Source organism: Branchiostoma lanceolatum, chromosome 2, assembly GCF_035083965.1.
Source record: "Branchiostoma lanceolatum isolate klBraLanc5 chromosome 2, klBraLanc5.hap2, whole genome shotgun sequence".
NCBI lineage: Eukaryota > Metazoa > Chordata > Leptocardii > Amphioxiformes > Branchiostomatidae > Branchiostoma > Branchiostoma lanceolatum.
Genome location: NC_089723.1, coordinates 18,121,613 through 18,140,142, shown reverse-complemented (window position 1 = coordinate 18,140,142; position 18,530 = coordinate 18,121,613). Strand labels below are relative to the sequence as shown.

Below are 18,530 nucleotides of genomic sequence, written 5' to 3'. Positions count from 1 at the left end.
ACTTCTTCCGCACGAAGAGCTATTGACGGATTTTTCTGCATATGAGGGCGCGCTATTATTTCTAGAGGGTCATTGACTTTGACCCATATTGGCTCACATCTTATCCAATTGCCAAAGTTCTGCCATGTGAAACTTGGAGGAGTAATGATCAAGTGAAATATGGCGAGAAAGCTCCGATCTCATCCCTGGAAGTTCCTCCCAGCGCACACTAATTTGACCTTCGACAGAGATTAATTAGAGATGCTTAGAATAAGGTACAAAATCTTCAAATAGGCAACGCGTGTACATTTTAGAATTTAGTTTCGATAAACTGAATCAAGTACGGCAATCTACGAGTTGTGTTTTTCCAAACTTGGGCGTCTGCCGTAGACTTACAATGATGTATACCGGCAACCCCATGGATGTAACCTTGTAATACACGCACCACTCCTGTAACAATCTCCCCTGTCATAACTCATCCAAGATTATCTTGTCTCGGATAGAGTACGCCTATTGATATCCTCGCTGCACTTCGCTGCCTGTCAGATTGATACGTCAATCTTCTTACGCTTGACCTCTTTGACCCCTCCATGTATCTTTGGGGTGACCTTTAGGTTGTCAGGATCATTTCCTGAGTACGTTCTTTCCAGGATGCCTACAATTTAACTGGATTAGATATGATAGTATTCTTTTTTTGGATTGGATATGTCTTTCCATTTACTGAGCTGTAAGCATCGCCTTCCCTAATAGCATGGGTACAGTTACTAGTACTTTATTGCTGTGGTTAACTTGAGTGTTGAGAAATGAGTGTACCTATAAATATGATACCCAAGGCAATAAAAGTATGCTTGTTCTTGTTACAAGGTGATCCTGAGGTTTTAGATGATAACGTAGCCGATATCCCATTTAGATGAGAGATATTAGCCGTGCCATGAATAAAGATTGAAGTCAAGCCTCTACAGGAGAGAATTTGTGAATTACATAGAGGACGTGGCTGGTTATAGCTCCTGCCAGATCAAGAAGTTAAACAGTTGTGAACTGCCATGTAAAGATAGAACCAAGGTCACATCGCCTATTCACTTTTCACACCTATGACGTCGTGGATACATCTAGGACATTCCTAGAGTGATAAAAAGCAATTAAAAGGAAATTACTGCATCAATTGCTGAACCATTTTACGCTGGGGAGTATGGATTTCTCTGATCTCACCTTTGGATCGTTTGTTTTTGTTTCTACATTAAGTCGTATAATTCGCTTGTTTGCTGTGCCGCGCGCCTTTGAAGGTCATAAAAACGACCCGATGATCTGACAATAAAGGGCACAATAGACCGTATCATCAGTGACATAATTACAAGGTGTAGCGTGAAGAACAGGGCTCTGTAGTGGTGAACACAATGTCAATGATATTTCTCATGTTTAGCCAATGTTGCGAGACGTCGTTTTGAATATTGCAGCATGATCAGTAATGGCAGCCACCGTGCCTTATAAACACAAGCTCATGTAATAATTGTATTCATCTAACGTAACTTGCGTGCATTTATCATGATATGTCAACTTGACTACAACAGCTTTCAGTCGATTGAACCCAATAGTATTGCCTTTGATGAAAGCAAAGTTTGCTAACTGGGATGCATCACTTGGAGACATCCACAATGAAGGTTGATTTAAGACCAACATCTTCCATTCAAGCTTAACTCCTTCATGTCTTGATGCAGACTTTTGTTTGATATCATACTCACCGAAGCGCTCAAATGGAATGATATTAAATAACACTTATAGGTGATGAGTCTGTGGAAAATCTCCAATGCATAAGCTATGGGATATGGGATAGTGCAAAATGTTACTGCTTCTCGCCTTGCCTTAACGATACATGGTTGTACGTGGTTTCGGCAGATCCAATGCAAGTCACCTAAAGGCATAATCATCATAAGCTGTTATAGTACAATGCTAAACTTTCTTCCATTACCAAGGTATACACGGATCAAATTTACAACGACCACTGTCGTCTTCTTCTTCAGGATCAAAAAGTTAAGCATTGTAGTATGATTGTACTATGATTACTACCAGCATAGTTGAGCTTCCGTAATATGTGCAGCTATTGAACGTATCGACAACTGATTGTGATCGCATGAGCATAACGATCACACCAGCTAAAGATGTGGAGACACCGGTAGACGCAGCACATAACGGTCATCCCAGATGGTTGGGCAGTTTCCTAACAGTTGGACTGATAAGACATCGATCATGGTGCTGATGCAAGATTACAGAAGGGTGCACGAACTGAGCAACATCTAGGATATGTGAAACCTGGAAGCTGAGCTACGGAAGCAACAGTACCGAGTACGACATGTTCATGAAACACGACACAACTGCACTAACTGCTGCTAAGTATACATGCTTAGATACTTATAAACCACGTGGCAAAGACTGGTTACATTTGTATCTACATGTAATACACCTTAAGGAAACAGAATGATCACATTGGTTAAGGACCATTGCATGGTCTAACTAAGCGTATCATAAATCTGCCACTCACTGAGCTATAGTGTTACAGATACCAAACCCTTGGCAATCACCACCGTGCCTTATTTTCATTCCTTCCAGGTCATCGGACAACGGTACTTCCCAAAAATCGCTGTGTGATATGTTGATTACTGTAGTTATTTTGTTTGGAGAAAGCTTGATTCCACCGGCGTAATGACTCCTCTACTATACCTCCAAACTACCACTCACAAGTTCCAGTGCCCCGCAATTTTGGGTTACAGACGTGCCGCTAAGTGTTAGTTGGCGCAACTTCAGGATCAAGCTTATACTTTGCTTTGGACAGAATACGTAATACATGATAAAACTCGTGGGAGCTGATTCTTCAAAGCCTTGACTGACCATCAAGCGCTGATGGCCGGTACCTTCCGATGTCGACCTCTCACCTCCACCCATTATTTATCTCACTGAGACGTATTTTGATGTGTCTCGTCCAATTTAGACGGTCTTTACTTTGCTATAATCGCCCACTTAGGCTCAGTGGTAGGCGATAAGAAGGGAGGAGGAGATTATTACCAATTTTTCATTGGTGTTATCGCAGCTCCGTTTTCCAAGAAACGTGACCTCCAGCAAGCTACTGATTTGTTTCGACTGGCTGAGTTTTGGGAAACTTTTTAGATTGAACCTTTTCTTCTTCAGATCGACAGAGGAAGATAGAATCATTACAAGATTCCTTGTAGTGCCTTGCATAATTATTGGGACCGCCCAGGCAGAATCGCGTTGTGAAAACTACTTTGCAAAAGAGAAAGAATTGACATTTTAAATCTTTTCTCGGACATGCCTAACATTTACAGTGTCTACAGCAACACTGTGCCAGACATTGTATTGAACGTATGGGATAAATGATTGACTCAAGTTCAAGGCTGCGCTAAATAACACTGTAACATGTCAGGTGGAAATGTGTTCTTCGATTATCAGTGGCAGATAGACCGATAGATAACAGTTGTGTATATCCTAGTTACCTTCACCCTGCCCCTACCTCGTAACTTCTCCGGCTTATTGCTCCCCGGCGTTTAACTGGCTCAAGTCCGTCTCGGCAAGAAGACACAGTAGACTGAGTAGAGCCTTTATCTGTCCCATAGGGGCTTTCACTCTCAACATACAGCGGTATTTTTTAAGAGACGTTCCAGTAAAGAATCATGATTTACTACGATGAAATACGACTACTAGAAATTATTCATTCTGTAAAACGACAACTCTAGCCCTCTCAATGTAAATTTGAGAGTTGAGACAGTCTGATCATTTGTCATATTCTTAACATTGGTAGCATCTTCAGAAACAAAAGATTTAATCATCAGGAAGTGCTTGCTTTTCTGCTTACGGTAACAAAAGGCTTGTCCTGATCATGACTTATTGCATAGTCTGCTCCTAAATACCCACAGACGGGTTGCAAGTTGTCCCATCGCAATCAAGCGTCCACTTAACCAGGTTTTGACAAAGGGGTTTACAAACAGATCAATCACCTTTCCAATTAATACATCCATTCAATCGTTCTTATAGTAAGGTAATACTAGCGAGGAGAATGTTTATAAATGGAAGTGTGGCGTCTCGCCCTTTGTTCTTGGCTGCAGGCGACATAATTCATCACACAGGTTTTCCATCATAATCAGCCATCTTTTATTCGGGTGACCTTTCCGAGGTTTCCCCGCGCCTGGGATGATCGCAGAGACAGGTATAAACAAACCGAGCGGTGCTCCTGCAGGACCCGCTGGAAGTAATGTCCTGATTGCGGAATCCTCGAAGGTTCGTCTTTTGTATGTGGAGAACGTCCTTCATCGTGAAAATCTAGGTCGGTCGATGTTACTGCAGATTACAGCTTAAATAGATGAGCGACGTATTTGTAGGTGAAGAAATATAAGCCTTTGAAATCGTCACGAAAATTGAATCAATAGAATTATTAAGAAAACAGGTCGACCAAGTAGTATAGAATGTGTATTTGTCGTCCTGCAGGTACAACTGGTTAAAAAAACAAAGAAAACGATATTCACTGAAAAAAAAAACACCGAATGCAATTTAATGTCGAGGGACGCATTCGCCAGATGATAAGAACTGGGAAGTACTATATGGTTTGTTTACCCAGCATTCTCTGCGACCATTCAAACAGTGATTGAGTTGTGACGTCACTTCGCCTAGCAACCCAGCATACCTATAAATGCAGGCTCGAACCCTTGGCTTGGGTCAGTTACTTTTCAGTTGAGCTGGAACTCTGACTGATACAACAGTATGGGACGCTTCGAGAGGACGGCGGCTGTTGTGGTCTGCTTGGCGTGTCTCTTCCAAACAGGTTGGTGCAAGGCAGTCCCTATTGTGTCATTGAGATTTAATGCAAAGGGCACATCATGTCATCCTTACAACTATCATTCTTATGTCCTTCATTTATCAACCACATTTGAGGAGACGTCGACAGCGGACTACATATTCTATTTCCCGCAGGTTTTTACCTTTGTTCCCTAACTCCATGTGTCTCTGGTGAATGGTAATTTCGTTGTCTTTATGGTTTATCTATTCATTTGTTCCGGGCCGTCGTCACATCAAAACGGAATACTATTCCATTCGTCTTCAAATATAACAGTCGGATATGCAGTTATCAAAATAACGTAAGGATGCAATGTGTTTTTCATTGTCTCGACATCATCATTTATGAGAGCTACTCAGTTATTGTCTGCGGTCGTAATCCAAGCGCGGAGCCCATACTTGCCCAGTCATTCTGTAGCACTATGATTGGTGACACTATTATCGTCCAAAGGCAAACTGGATATAACAGGGAGTTTGTGGTTTCCGATCCCTGTAAGAGTGCAATTATATACTGGTATCTGAGACCATCACACAAAATGGCAAGGTGCTGTTTTATACCTATGTTGAGGCCGTATCAACACAGCTCATAAAATGAATATTTCTATACCGCGTCATGTTTTATATCCATAACGAGGTGTCGTTTCCGTTATCACCGGGAAAGACCAACCCGGGGCCGTTATGCTGGCTTCAGTAGATCGTGATGGACTGTGCTTGTTACCGGAGATGTTTCCCCATTGCGACTGGGCTTCCATCAAGGCCAAGGCCTTTTGAGATGAGGTTCTTCAAACTTGTTCAGAGTCTTGCAGCATTTATGGGAGGAATTGGTGAGGTCGGGTTTATATCTATCCAGTTAGCGGGTTCATTATCACCTGTAAAATGTCCTTAGTATAAGGAATGTGTCTCATCTAAGTTTTGTACACATGCCTTGAAGCATGAAGACATCACCGAGTGACATCTTTGATATCATTGCACTCCTTTGCATTTGGCTCTAGGGAGAAATCGAAGACTCGGAAGAGGGCTAAGTGGGAAATTTCGTATCCACACTCGCCTGCAAAGCAAAAGTTCTCGACGGTCACGAGCGTGTAGAGACTGGTAGTTTTGGAGAAACAGCATATCCAAGATTGCCAGATTCCATCAGCATGATGCTCCTTGTTCATAGGATGTCCATTTCTCAGGAAGACCTCCATGATTACGCCATAGCAAGCCCAAATAGTGGCAAACGTTTAGCCAGCTGATGATGTAATGCTTAATTTTCACGGGCGTACGTACATTGTGTGCTTAAATGCACAGCTTGCTTCTTCATCTGGGCCGCTTCTCGTCTAGTTGGACATGGTCATCAAGATCAGCTGTAGACCATCCCAACATCTCATAATCACCGAACTGTCTAGACAAATTGTGAGCGGTCATGGAACCGGTACCCGTGATGGTTTTACCAAGGCGTATATGTATTGCACCCACTATGTATCGTAAGTCATACCTTCATGCTTGTTGTCAACCTGTGCTTGATGTAATGTTACCAGGGCCAGCAATTGTGTTGTTGTTACCCCAAATGCGTGTTCTAGTCTGTATTCCAATACTTGACCTGCTGCTCAGTTCTAGTTACAGTTGCCACATTTTCTGTGCAGCTTTTGCAGCACTTTGGCTACATTCTAGACGCTTCGGGTACACTTCTGGTAAATATTGACATGCTAAGGCCAACATTGCCACGATAATGCTTCTTTATCTCCTTGGGGTTTATCCTCCCGCTGAGTTGAGAAGTTGGCCTGAAACCTGTATGGATCCACCGTCGCACGACGGCCGTCCCTGTCCCATCCTCGATCATACTAGCCCTCTCCTGGTCAGCAGGGAACGCCAAAACTGATCTATAATGATGACAGTACGGTATTAGACGCCAAAATTGCCTATGTTTCTGAAACGGCTGCGATCAACTGCACGTCACGAGAAGATAGGACCGCGCTCTATGTCTCCTGTTGCTGCAGGCATCACTAAATTGGCCGATGCCTCATCTTCAGAGAATATAGCTTCAACCATACAACATAAGAGCTATTGTCTGGGATATTATTGTTTCCGGACGTGACTGCTACACGTTTTGGCTCGGCTAACGAAAGCTCACCTTCCCGGTCAACATTACCATTCTGGTCCAACACCTCACAAATTGCCCTAAATTGCAATCCATGGGGTCATGATGTGATGTTATAGGTTATCTTAATACAGATTTATCAATGACTGAGCTGTGCAGTCTATCAGGAGCTGGCAGTAACGAAACGTGTCTTTAGTTCGAACGTGCCGGAAACTTAAGCAGTAAATTTAATCTGGTTTGACTTTGTAGAGCTGATGAAAGGACCTTCATCGCTCAATCATGAACCCTCGATTGGTGTGAAAATGCTGTTCGCCCGTGTTCAGCAGTCTATTACGTCGTTTTATGCAGCATTTGCCTCCTTTAATGCATTTTTGGGCAGATGTCTGTTCGCTTGATGTGTTTGAACCCCGTTTTCTATGAAGTGGATGAAATGTTTGATTCCGAATACTGCAATCACAACTTTTTTCGATGATGTAATGTGTTCGAGACCAGCGGCTGAAATACCCACGGACACTGTTCAGCGCCAACCACTGTTGAACATGACCATCAATACGACTGTGATGCACGGGAAAGGTAAAGGCAACCAAAGCAATATTAGGTCCCAAAAAATGGAAATAGAAAAAATGCAGAAATCTTAATGGTAGTCATATTTAATAACACTGCTTAGCACATTTGCGTCATAACTTCATACTTTGAGCATTCTAAAACCGCACAAAATCGTGCCGTTAACGATGATCTCCTTAGTTTCGCGAGCCTACAAAAACTCCGGCCACGATTTTTAGTGAGTTCTCACATCACAACAACGTTGTATTTTTGCATCATGAATGTTGCTACACATTGTGATAGTGTTGGTTGAACTAATCATGACATTTTTGTATGGAAATTACTAAGTAGATTGACTTTCAAAAAACATTTTCGGTCCCTAATATTGCTTGGGTTTCCTTTAACGTTGTTTTCGTGGAATGTAAATACGCTGGTTTGGTCCAGGGGATTGCTGTGTGGTGGTATGGCCTCTGGGGTGGATCTGTGCATGAAAATCTCACCCGCCTTCCTTCATCCTCCTACACATACAGGAAGTAGAGTAAGTACCGTACATACCCTTGGGCCATGTATCCGAAAGATCAAATATAATGCCGGGGAATGTAAGTGCGTCACGGATAAAACGTCTTTCCTGGTAACATTTCAGGTACTTATCCTTGGAAGATATAAACTACGTAAGCAACATGGCCAGACCGAATTGCCTGGACATGCTCACAGCGACAAATTACGGCGTTGGTGCTTTAACCGTATCCTCGCGATGATACAAAAGCAGATAGATGTGAGAGATGTTCAGTGTGTGTTTTTTTTCATTTATCCTAGAAACTTAGTATTCGGTTTCTTAACAAAGCTTGAACAAACATACAAATAGCCCACACCTTCGATCTCATAAGGTCGGTCCTATGAGACCACCCGTATATCCTGCTGGCAGGTCCCTCCTTCAGGAAATCCCACCTAATGATGTGATAGATGCCTGTTGAAATAACCATGGCTATTGGCCGACATTCCTGACTTCTTCAGGTAGAAGGTGTCGACAAGACTTTCCATGTTGTCTTGGATCAGCTCTGTCTGTCTCCAAGCAAAAACGTCAGACGATCTGATCTAGAAATATTGCGAGGTCAAACCATCATTTCAGAAGAAATAGCGCCTTTGGCAGAAGGCCGCTTCCGCACTCCATTTTTCCCAGGAGGACCATGTTATCAGGCGGAGCCGGGCCGTTAATTTCCGAAGACTCGCCCTAAGGCGTTAAGTTGTATCTTGATAAGACTGAACCTTGCGGACAGAAACGGATATCTTATAAGCCTGGGAAGATCAAAGGTGGTCACTATAGTATTACAGCGCGTACTTTTTTTAAATTGTAATACTCTCAATATTTTAGATTACGTTTTGTATTGCCCTCGGCTTCTGACGTATGGTGTGATCTCCAGTTCTGCATGACTCCGAGAGGGAAATATGGCAGGTTTTTATGGAGTGTGATGTCAGGAGTTATCTTTGTCAGCAACTTGAACCTTCCGGTCTATAAGTCTTTAGTTCTAATGGCACAGTCGATCTTGCTCGTTTGGAGAGGCCCATTGATATTACAGACTGAGAACCTCTTACGGTTCCCGTTCTGAACGAGCTAATACAAGTTGATGCCCAACGGAAAGTCATATTTTCCGTGAGAGCAAAGTGGTACCTTAAACATACATATTTCATTCAAAGTCGATGACAGACTGCACAATCAGTGGTTGATGCAGCTTGGTGTAGTGACCGTTACTTGGCCTTCCGATCGAGTTCAGGAGGTAGTTTAACTACCATCTCCATCGGTGACTATCTCCGAAATTACACATTCTGATGTTCTAAATCACGTACGCCGTTAACTGGGTCAACTATACTATTTGTCAGCCTATGCCCTGTGGCAAGCCTTTGTTGTGGAGTATGAAATAATTAACTTTAGTCTTATCTTGAGAGATAGCATCAGTTGCGGTAGATATTTTACTCAGGTAACGCGTCTGTTGAGACAGGTGAGCGATCACCTGTGTCACATGGTGAATGATTGATCCTCCGGCCCGCGGCAGGTGAACAATTGGTTTGCCAATGAAATGTAGGGCACCCGAGATGCTGTACTATGGAGCTGCCCCGGCGTCATTCTATCTCCTATAATGAGAATTGGAATTGCTGGTCTCTTTGACGGGCGCTAACTGATCCTACTACTCTAAGACTACTACATCATGTACTTAAGTGCTATTATCAACTTGGACAAACTAGAGGTCGCTCAATGACCCGACAATTGCAGAAAATTCTCGTTTTTCTTCGACGTTTTTGAAAACCGTTTTTGAAAACCGTTTGCTCATTTTTCTCATAATTTCATTTCAATGAATCAGTGAGAACATCATCGAGTAAAACTTTCGTCTGTAAACATGAAAAACAAATACAAACATATGTTACGGGACGGCAAGAGAAGACCCGACTGTAGATGTAAAAGTGTGCTTCTTGAAGGTGACCTCAATGAAAGTACACGCGTACGTATGTCAGATAGTATGTAACCTTATGTCATAGGGGTAGATGAGATACATTATAGGAGACGCGAATATGTGCAGTCTATTCCCAGACGTTTTCCAGCGAGCGGTCCAAGGCAACAGTGTTGGGAGTTACAAAGACGGCCAACAATACCCCAGCCGCGATGCCATCAGCAGATAAGGTGAATCTAATCAACCTGCAATTGCAAATCAATGCGCTCGTCCCGACCTCGGCACGTATGCTGGCTGTTTAACGTCATTATGAAAACATAGAACGCTATAACTGAACGGCGGAAGAGCGGCCAGTTCCAACTACAGGTCACCAGAGAGCACGGAGAATAATGATTTCTCTGACGGGGGGGAAGTCCACCAAGATTTCGGGTAATAGACTTATGAAGGACACAAATTGGTCGACCTATCAGTACCTCCTGCAGGTCTGGATAGGCTTCTCGTTCTCACTACTATTAATGCGATGTTTTATTTCTAATCATGTTCGCTAATGGTACCTGATTGAAACTTCGCTCGTTTGTTTCATGTAAGCACACCTCCTAGGAACACATAGGCCACCCCGAAACGATCGTTAGGAAACATTTCTTGGCTGTACAAGGATTGACGCTTCTCAAGTCTACAACACATGGAACTTTCTGAGAGTGGAATGATGAGATGGTGTTATCAGCTTCTGGATGATACGGGGTGCTCTAATCTTTTGTGACTATTTCCTGTAAATTTTAGTCCTCTAACGTTTCTATATCAGTCAGAAGAAGAATGCAAGATACGGTTATGTCTTTGTATCTTCTTCACGATGTCGTTCTAAGACCTTCACACAATTAAAGATCTGTCTTAAAAACTTGTAAACGTATATTTGTATCTTCACTATGTGATTTTATGCAAGTATTACATGCTATTCTATGGTATGGTACGGCTTGTTTTAAGATGCTTCATGATATCCTCTTTCAAAAACACGTCCCCGTTTTCTGATCGCACTAATTTCTCCTATGGGAATTTCACTATCTCGGATGTAGGCCAGCCATATGGGCGTTGTGAACATTTCGACTTGTATGGGGCTCATAAATGTAATCCCCAATTTGATTCTAGTCATGCATCCACCAATTTGAAGCCTGTACTGATCCGTGACATCCGTTTTATGCAGAACGTTTATATCCCACTAAATGTTACGGCACTGGTTTGCATGTTAAAAAGGGAGCTGTGCTTAGTGTCTTATCTTGGATGAATTTTTGGAAATCAGTTTGATTACAGCTTTTGGTAATTGATTCCCATCTCCCGAATAAGGTCTAGCAAATCTATATTTTGTAAATAGATGAGCTCATAATGCACCGTAAACGTTATCAAGCTTAATGTTCATCGTCAGTCTTCTGCGGTATATCATCTTAGTCACACAAATTACCACAAAATAACAGTACTACCAAAAAATGGTCAAACGCTGTTCGAATGGTGTTGTGTTCCGACTATTTTCAGCTTGAAAAAAAATACTTGTCCTGAGATAGGCATGATTGGGCTCCCGAGCAGCTCCTTTGTACACTTCAACTTTGTGTAAAACTGCAGGTTGCAAGCTTGTAAGTCCCATAGAGAAAACTACGCTGGCATGGTGGAGGTTTGTTTTCTTTTGTCGTTTTTTCTACCTCTTTTGTCGTTTTTCTACCTCAGTTTGTTTTGATTGAGGTTTCGGCGTCACTTCCTCTAACCCCCAGACGTGTCATCAACACGAGGGGAAGTAATTTCTGACGATGATGTCTGGATTGTAGTGGCGCATCTATCACGTTACAGACCCGGAGATAGACGACCTAGATTCCGTAGTCCCCTCGGTCGCAGTGGTAGCACGTTCCCGACCACCAGCCGTGATCCTCGACAATTTGTCTGCTGTACACAAATCCGCTGTATCACGATGATTCAATGCGCCTATACATCACTATAATGCACTGTTTCGCTATAATCAAGGTTTCATCTGCGTGAATATAGAGAGCTTCTTTACTGAGATACGTTATTGATGGGTACGGGTGGGACTAAAGTGGACGTGGATCAAATGAGCCTTGTGATCACTGCATCAGTTACAATCTACGAAGCACGAGGGACGATCACGTCCTATTAACGGGGCCGTAACCGGACACTTTGAAGTTGTTTCAACATCGACTTCTATTTCATCAGCCAAATCTTGGTCAAATTCTTCTGTAATATTTACGACTACATGCCAAACGATGGATGTGGCTCAGTATCCGCACTCAGAGTTGTTTCTAATTGGTCCGACAGAATATCAAGACAAACAGCAAATATATTGGTATCAAGTTTTGTACGATTGACTCTGGTGTTTTGCATTATGGCCAAAATGCGGGGATACTCGTACGCGATGATACCATGTCGGCCCCCTCAACTGTATGTAGTCCGGTCATTGACCTCAATGATGTCCATGATGAGCATTATCCTCGCCAATTTCCCTCTCGACCAAATAACCGTTAGTTACCGTGATAGTCTATACATCATGCTCCACATTTCTTTGGACCCCGTCAGTAAGGCCGACCGGGGGATTCTGACGCTTGGGCCACCCGGGATCTCCATTCTGTAAATATTTCACGCCCTATATGTCAACCTGTCGCTATCATAAACCCAAATGGTGAACACCCTGTTGTTATATTTGAGAAGCCCCCCCCCCGTTACTTGGTCAGTCCTTGGTGCTGAAATGACAGCTGATATTATTATTTAGACACTGAATGGAAATGTTTCATTCATACTTCCGTGTCTGATGCTGAGACCTTTTTGTCAGAAAGTGCATTTGTGGGATTCCTTTCTACAGGCTTGTCTAGTGTCATCAAGGACCACACGGCCGTTGTGAGAAAGAATGGACCACTAAGTATAACAACACAATTAATGGATACCGGACGTTGCCAAAGAAAACATACGCTTTAACATACTTGTGTTAGCACTTATATCTATCACGACAGTCAATGACAAGATATCGCCATCCCATGTTTGTTGTTGTAGGCCAGCTGATCGACATGCGGAACGGCACGCTCAGGGTAGTCACCATTCTGGTAAGTACAAACATATGGAGCATAAATTGATACATAAGGTTTCCACGTACATTGTTAAAAGAAGTTAACGGGGTAAGAACTACAATTAGTTATGCTATACGCATTAGACTGCCACTGATTTGTAGCAAATGGAAATGTATATACGTTATACGGTATGACTTGAGACGAACCCATACAAAAATAATATGTCAACACTGACGCTCAATCCGTGCCCGATTTGATTTATCGCACGAATGACACAAAACATTTGTCAAAATCTATCAGCGTGCCGGTAGCTCCGGAAGTATACGTCATTCTCTGTTCAACCGTGAATCATATATTACTATATCATATATCATTATGACAAGTCAGCACATTGATAGAGCTGTCAGTTAGTCAACCAACCGTGTTTAAGAGTTTGTTTACATGCACATTTGCCGCCTACAGCTCAATATTATTTGCTCGACCCATGATTTATTCATTAAGTTTTGCTGACAACCGATGCAGTAAGAAAACAGAGTTACTTTGGAAAAACAGACTATTAAAGTTCACGTGCGCTGACATGGGACATTCATAGATAAATGAAGGATAACACTCGTTCTATTGTGTTACGTTTGGAGCATCCATTGCAAAAATGTGAAAGTTCGATCAATTATTCAAGTCGTTTTGAGGTGTTCCCCCCTAATGTTACAATGGTTAAACTATTCGCGCTGTTTCATACAACAGGAGGCACCATTCACCATGAAGGAAAAGGCGGCGGACGGGAGTGACAAGTACACGGGCTTCTGTGTGGACATGATAAACGAACTATCGCGCATGCTCAAGTTCGACTACGACTTGTACGTGGTGCCTGACCGAACCTACGGTGCCCTGAGGGATGATGGGACATGGAGCGGGATGGTTGGGGAGCTGGTAAATGACGTAAGTGGTGTTCTGAGTTTCTAAGAAAGTCTGTAAGGCTAGAAAGTATAGAGTTTCTAGCTTTAAGAGTTGTAGTGGAGGTCTGGGGTTGATGAGGCTTGACCAGGAAGGGTAACAATGAACAGAACACCAGGCATAGTGAAAATAGAAAGACGTTGGAAAATGTGACCCATTAAAATGTATCAATTCTTTATAAATGTCTTCATTGATTTTAGTTTTGTAGACAAGGGGTAATGCTTATGGATGAACTGTACTGCCAAATGAACTGCTGTAACCCTTTCCAGAAAGCAGACATAGCTCTTGCTGCGTTCACAATAACGGCCCAACGGGAACGGGTTATCGACTTCAGCGAGCGTTACATGGACTACGGGACCGGCCTGCTCATGATGAGGTATGCCTGTACTACTAACGCTGTCACTCTTACAGAAAGCAGACATCGCGCTGGCTGCATTCACTATCACATCCGAAAGGGAGCGTTACGTCGACTTTACCGAACGGTACATGGACTACGGTATCGGCTTTCTCATGAAACGGTTAGTGGCAGATGATGTGATGAGCCTGTCGCTTCCTCCTTCGCTTATGGACCCCCCTTCATTCCCTTACGTGAGGACATCCCTCCAACCTTACCTTTCGCCTTCATCCCTGTCCCGTACTACGATCCAGCCATCCTTGTCTGACAGTGGATACCCCCATTGCTTTGGTGCTGCATGCTGAATCCCCTGCATGATGTGTTGTTGTTAAACCTGCATTTCCCTTGGTGCGTTATGTCATGTCTTCATCGGTCGTTCTTTGTGTACTTTTAAGTGGATTTTGTTGATTTTGTTGATTTCTGCTGACCCCCATCATATTACCTTTGCTTGCATCATCCTAGATCTTAAAGTCACATTGGATGAACATGCCGTCATTGTCATCATCATCTCCTACATCATGTATGTGTATCCTCCCGTCTGTGTTGATGTACAGCTTATACTACTCAATGAAAGTCACCTAAATCTTTGAAAAATGGTTCAGGCTTTTTAAACCATCAGTTCACAAGTCATGGCTACCTAAAAACATGGCGTGGAACCGCTTGTCATGGATCCTCAATTGTCGATGTGTTGCTTGTGACCAACGTGTCTTCTTTCATAACTTCTTGTTTGGTTCGACCGCAACTGTCACCATCCAACCATTCACTGTATCCATGTCTGATGTCCAATGTCCCCGTGGTGTGATGTGATTCATTGTGCTTCGAACTATTTTGTTTACTTGATGTATCTTGTGATTTCGACGTGCTGTGTGTGTTTATGATAGCATTGCCGTATCGTATTAACGTTAGATACCCGTTGTTGTGCTGTACTTTCTTTGCTGCTCCTGTACCCTACAGTTCAATGGCGTCAGTGTTTCTTTAAATCATAGCTTTGCATGACTTTCTGTAAACGAAGACAAACAATTAGAGCAAATTCTGGCTGCCATGATAAAGACATGACATCTGTGCTTCCGTAGGTCCAACAAAGAAAAACAGAACTACTTCGCCTTCCTGCTGCCCTTCCAGCCCGTGGTGTGGGCTTGCCTTCTGGCCGCCATCTTTGTGGTCGCCATCATGCTTTTCATTACGTCACGCATCCGGATCAAACTGAACATTGCAAATCCGGAAAGAGACAATGACCGGCAATTCAACATCCGGAATTCCATCTGGTTCGCCTACGGGTCTCTGGTCAGAAAAGGTAAGTCTGAAATGGCAGTAGCATTGCCGTTTGTCTACACGCCAGCGAACGTAGCGGTGACAACAGAGCTGTTAGACTTATAAGACACTAGATATCTTACAAAGCAGTTTCCTATGTTACGATTGCAATACTATCCACTATCAGCCTACGTCTCGTGGCTGATGAGTAGCGTTAAGTCTTGCTACGAAATCAGAAACATAAACTGATTTTTGTAATGGGGTATTTAAGGCGTGTTTCCTTTACAAAGATTAAGAAAGCAGGTCATTGGCAAGCATCTATATCTCTTAAACCATTATAACCCATGCTTTCACTGTGCGTAGCTTAACAATGGGCATAGCTATAAATTTACCAACCATTTCCTATATAGTTGTAAGCCGAAGGGATTCCGTGTACAACTTAACGGGAACCTACTCCATTTGGCACAGTCTTTAGGGAAATGAAAGGTGGCTGCTTTCAGGATCCGTCTGGGCTAAATCCCCAGTGTCAGCACTTAAGTGTATTCTTTCTTTCGTTCAGACCCTTGTCGTGTCAAGTAGCACACAGGGCAACAAGTTTCCTTGCTGTTTGAGTAGTCGGGTAAATTTTTGCAGGAAGAAGTTGCTAGCACTTCCCCTTTAACGTGCTCGAGACGCCTCCTCGAACACGGCGCCCCCTTTTTACGTCCCTTCCGAAATACCGATGCAGCCCCAACCGAGATGCCCTTTCCGGGATGTAACCGGGGTCTTCCACAGCACAGTTCAGTTAGCAACTAATTGGAAGTAGCGGCTAAACTGTGAGGTTGCTACCAGATGAACTACATGGACATCCCTACTTAGCTGTATTACCTATACATTTTCTTTGAGTTGGTAATTGAACCTACAGAGAGATCCCCAACTGATACTGCGTCTAGATGTCGATGCATTTTTCTTTCATATTCGGTTTGAACGTGTCCTTACCCAGGGGTGGAGCCGGCTCCGCGGTCCCTGCCAGTCCGTATCATGGCGGGCACGTGGTGGCTGTTCGGCCTGATCGTCATCTCCACCTACACCGCCAACCTGACTGCCTTCCTCACCGTAAAGCGCCTGGAGCAGCCCATCAGGTCCATCGACGACCTGGCCAAACAGACGGAGATCGCCTACGGCATTCCCACCGGCGGCGGGCTCTACAGCTTCTTCCGCAGCCAACAAGGTACAGCGTGTAGATCCACCAGTGCCGTTGTAACTGTAGTATTAAACGTCCTACATGTAATTACTGTAGAGAAACAAGAATGGGGTAGCATTGACATAGAAAGCTGATGTTGTATCCATAAAGCCCTCCGTCATCGGTGGTACAGAATATCGCTTGATAAGGATCTCCTTATCACATTGTGCTGCTTGACAACGGTTTTATAATGATATAAAACATCTCTCATTTGCGAAATCTTTATTTGTTTAAAACTGAGCAATGAACATACTCCTACTAATTATTTGCATTCCTAAAATCCCGCCTTCTGTATCCAGGTACAGGAACGATCTACGAGCTGATGTGGAACTACATGAATACTGAGCCTACAACTTTCGTCAAAGGACTGAAAGGAGGTGTAGAAAGAGTCAGACAGGTACACTCAACTTTCAAAAAGAATGCTAAATGATAAACCCATCGGACAGCGACTCTTCTTGATCTTCCTGTTTGAAATATGATTAAGATTTAAATTAAACGTTTCCATCTAACCTTCCATCCAACCATTCATCCATCCATTCACCCATCGACCCCTCATTCTCTCATTCTCTCCTTCCACCTAACCATTCATCCTTCCCAACATTCCTCCCTCCTCTATCCATTCATCCATCTACCCCTCCCTCCCTCCTTCTCTCCTTCCACTCATCTATACCTCCCTCCCTCCCCGCCCCCATCCATTTACCCATGCATCCACCCATCCGTTTTGCAGGGAAACTTCGTCTTCATGTACGATGCTCCTATTATAGAATACCGGGTGAACACAGACGAAACGTGCCAGTTGATGCTGCTACCCGATACCTTCCGTCCCCAAGGCTACGGTTTAGCCACCAGAGGTGACCCTGCCTTACAGGAAGGTCTATCGTTTGGGTATGTTGTGTAGGGATATGAGGCTAGTTAGCGTCCTCAAGCACGATTCAGAGGAGAGATTTTCACAAGATCACAGAGGAGAGATTTTCACAAAATCACAAAGGAGAGATTTTCACAAAATCACATTTGGTAGAAAGTAGTAGTAGCTACTGCAGACAAACTGCCAGTAAAGCATGTCCAGTTCCACTTTTCAAACCAGAGCTCTTGCAACAGGTGGCCAACCACTGCACCAAACACTGCTGTCTCCCTTCCCTGACAAGTGTGTGAGGACGGTCGATCCCCTGAACACGTCTTGCACCCCTGCCGCACCTTACTCCTGCTCTATCCTCCCTTAGGGAGAATTCCTGTTCATGTACGACACACCCATGCTGCAGTACCTCATCAAGAAGGACCCGAGCTGTGAGCTGATGATGGTGGGGAAGCCGTTCCGACAGCTCGGCTACGGCATCGCCACGCAAAGCAGCAACAGGTTGTCTCACGAGATCTCGCTTGGGTGAGTCAGGAACACCTCTCAATCGGTACTGGTGATGGCAATGTTGGTTCTTTGCAATGATGCATTGCTCATCTGGCCAAAGAACTAGACATTGATGGTGGAAAATCCTATGGCCTCCGTCGGTCAGTATTGGCCATGGTAAAATCCTAATTCACATCAGCCCTGCAGCATCGGCTATGGAGGAAAACACGAGTCAAATTACGACGAATGCCTCATCAAAGCATCAACTGTGATGAGGTTCAGCATCTCGTAGTTCGCGTTGAACACGTTGCACTGGAGAACTGCCACGCCCTTAGTTACATATTGATTGTACACCAATTTCAGGGTCATGGGAATGACCGTAGAACAAACTGAGATATTTTTTCTGTATTACCGTTCCTATTTTTCCTCTTCCAC

The 18,530-nt window shown here is 43.5% G+C and overlaps 1 protein-coding gene across 4 annotated transcripts in view; it reads left to right on the top strand.

Moving 5' to 3' along the window:
- The window catches only part of LOC136427713 (glutamate receptor ionotropic, delta-2-like), a 69,267-nt gene that overhangs the window by 49,465 nt on the left and 1,272 nt on the right, over positions 1 to 18,530 (top strand). For 2 of the 4 annotated variants that reach the window (XM_066416813.1, XM_066416815.1), the window contains 7 exons: positions 12,925 to 12,974; positions 13,680 to 13,874; positions 14,301 to 14,407; positions 15,357 to 15,577; positions 16,517 to 16,744; positions 17,056 to 17,153; positions 17,977 to 18,134. In XM_066416813.1, coding sequence (XP_066272910.1) covers positions 12,925 to 12,974; positions 13,680 to 13,874; positions 14,301 to 14,407; positions 15,357 to 15,577; positions 16,517 to 16,744; positions 17,056 to 17,153; positions 17,977 to 18,134 — 1,057 coding nt within the window. Of the gene's footprint in view, positions 1 to 4,716; positions 4,805 to 12,924; positions 12,975 to 13,679; positions 13,875 to 14,158; positions 14,266 to 14,300; positions 14,408 to 15,356; positions 15,578 to 16,516; positions 16,745 to 17,055; positions 17,154 to 17,976; positions 18,135 to 18,530 lie in introns of those variants that run through there. The other 2 variants (XM_066416816.1, XM_066416814.1) reach the window with 2 other exon arrangements.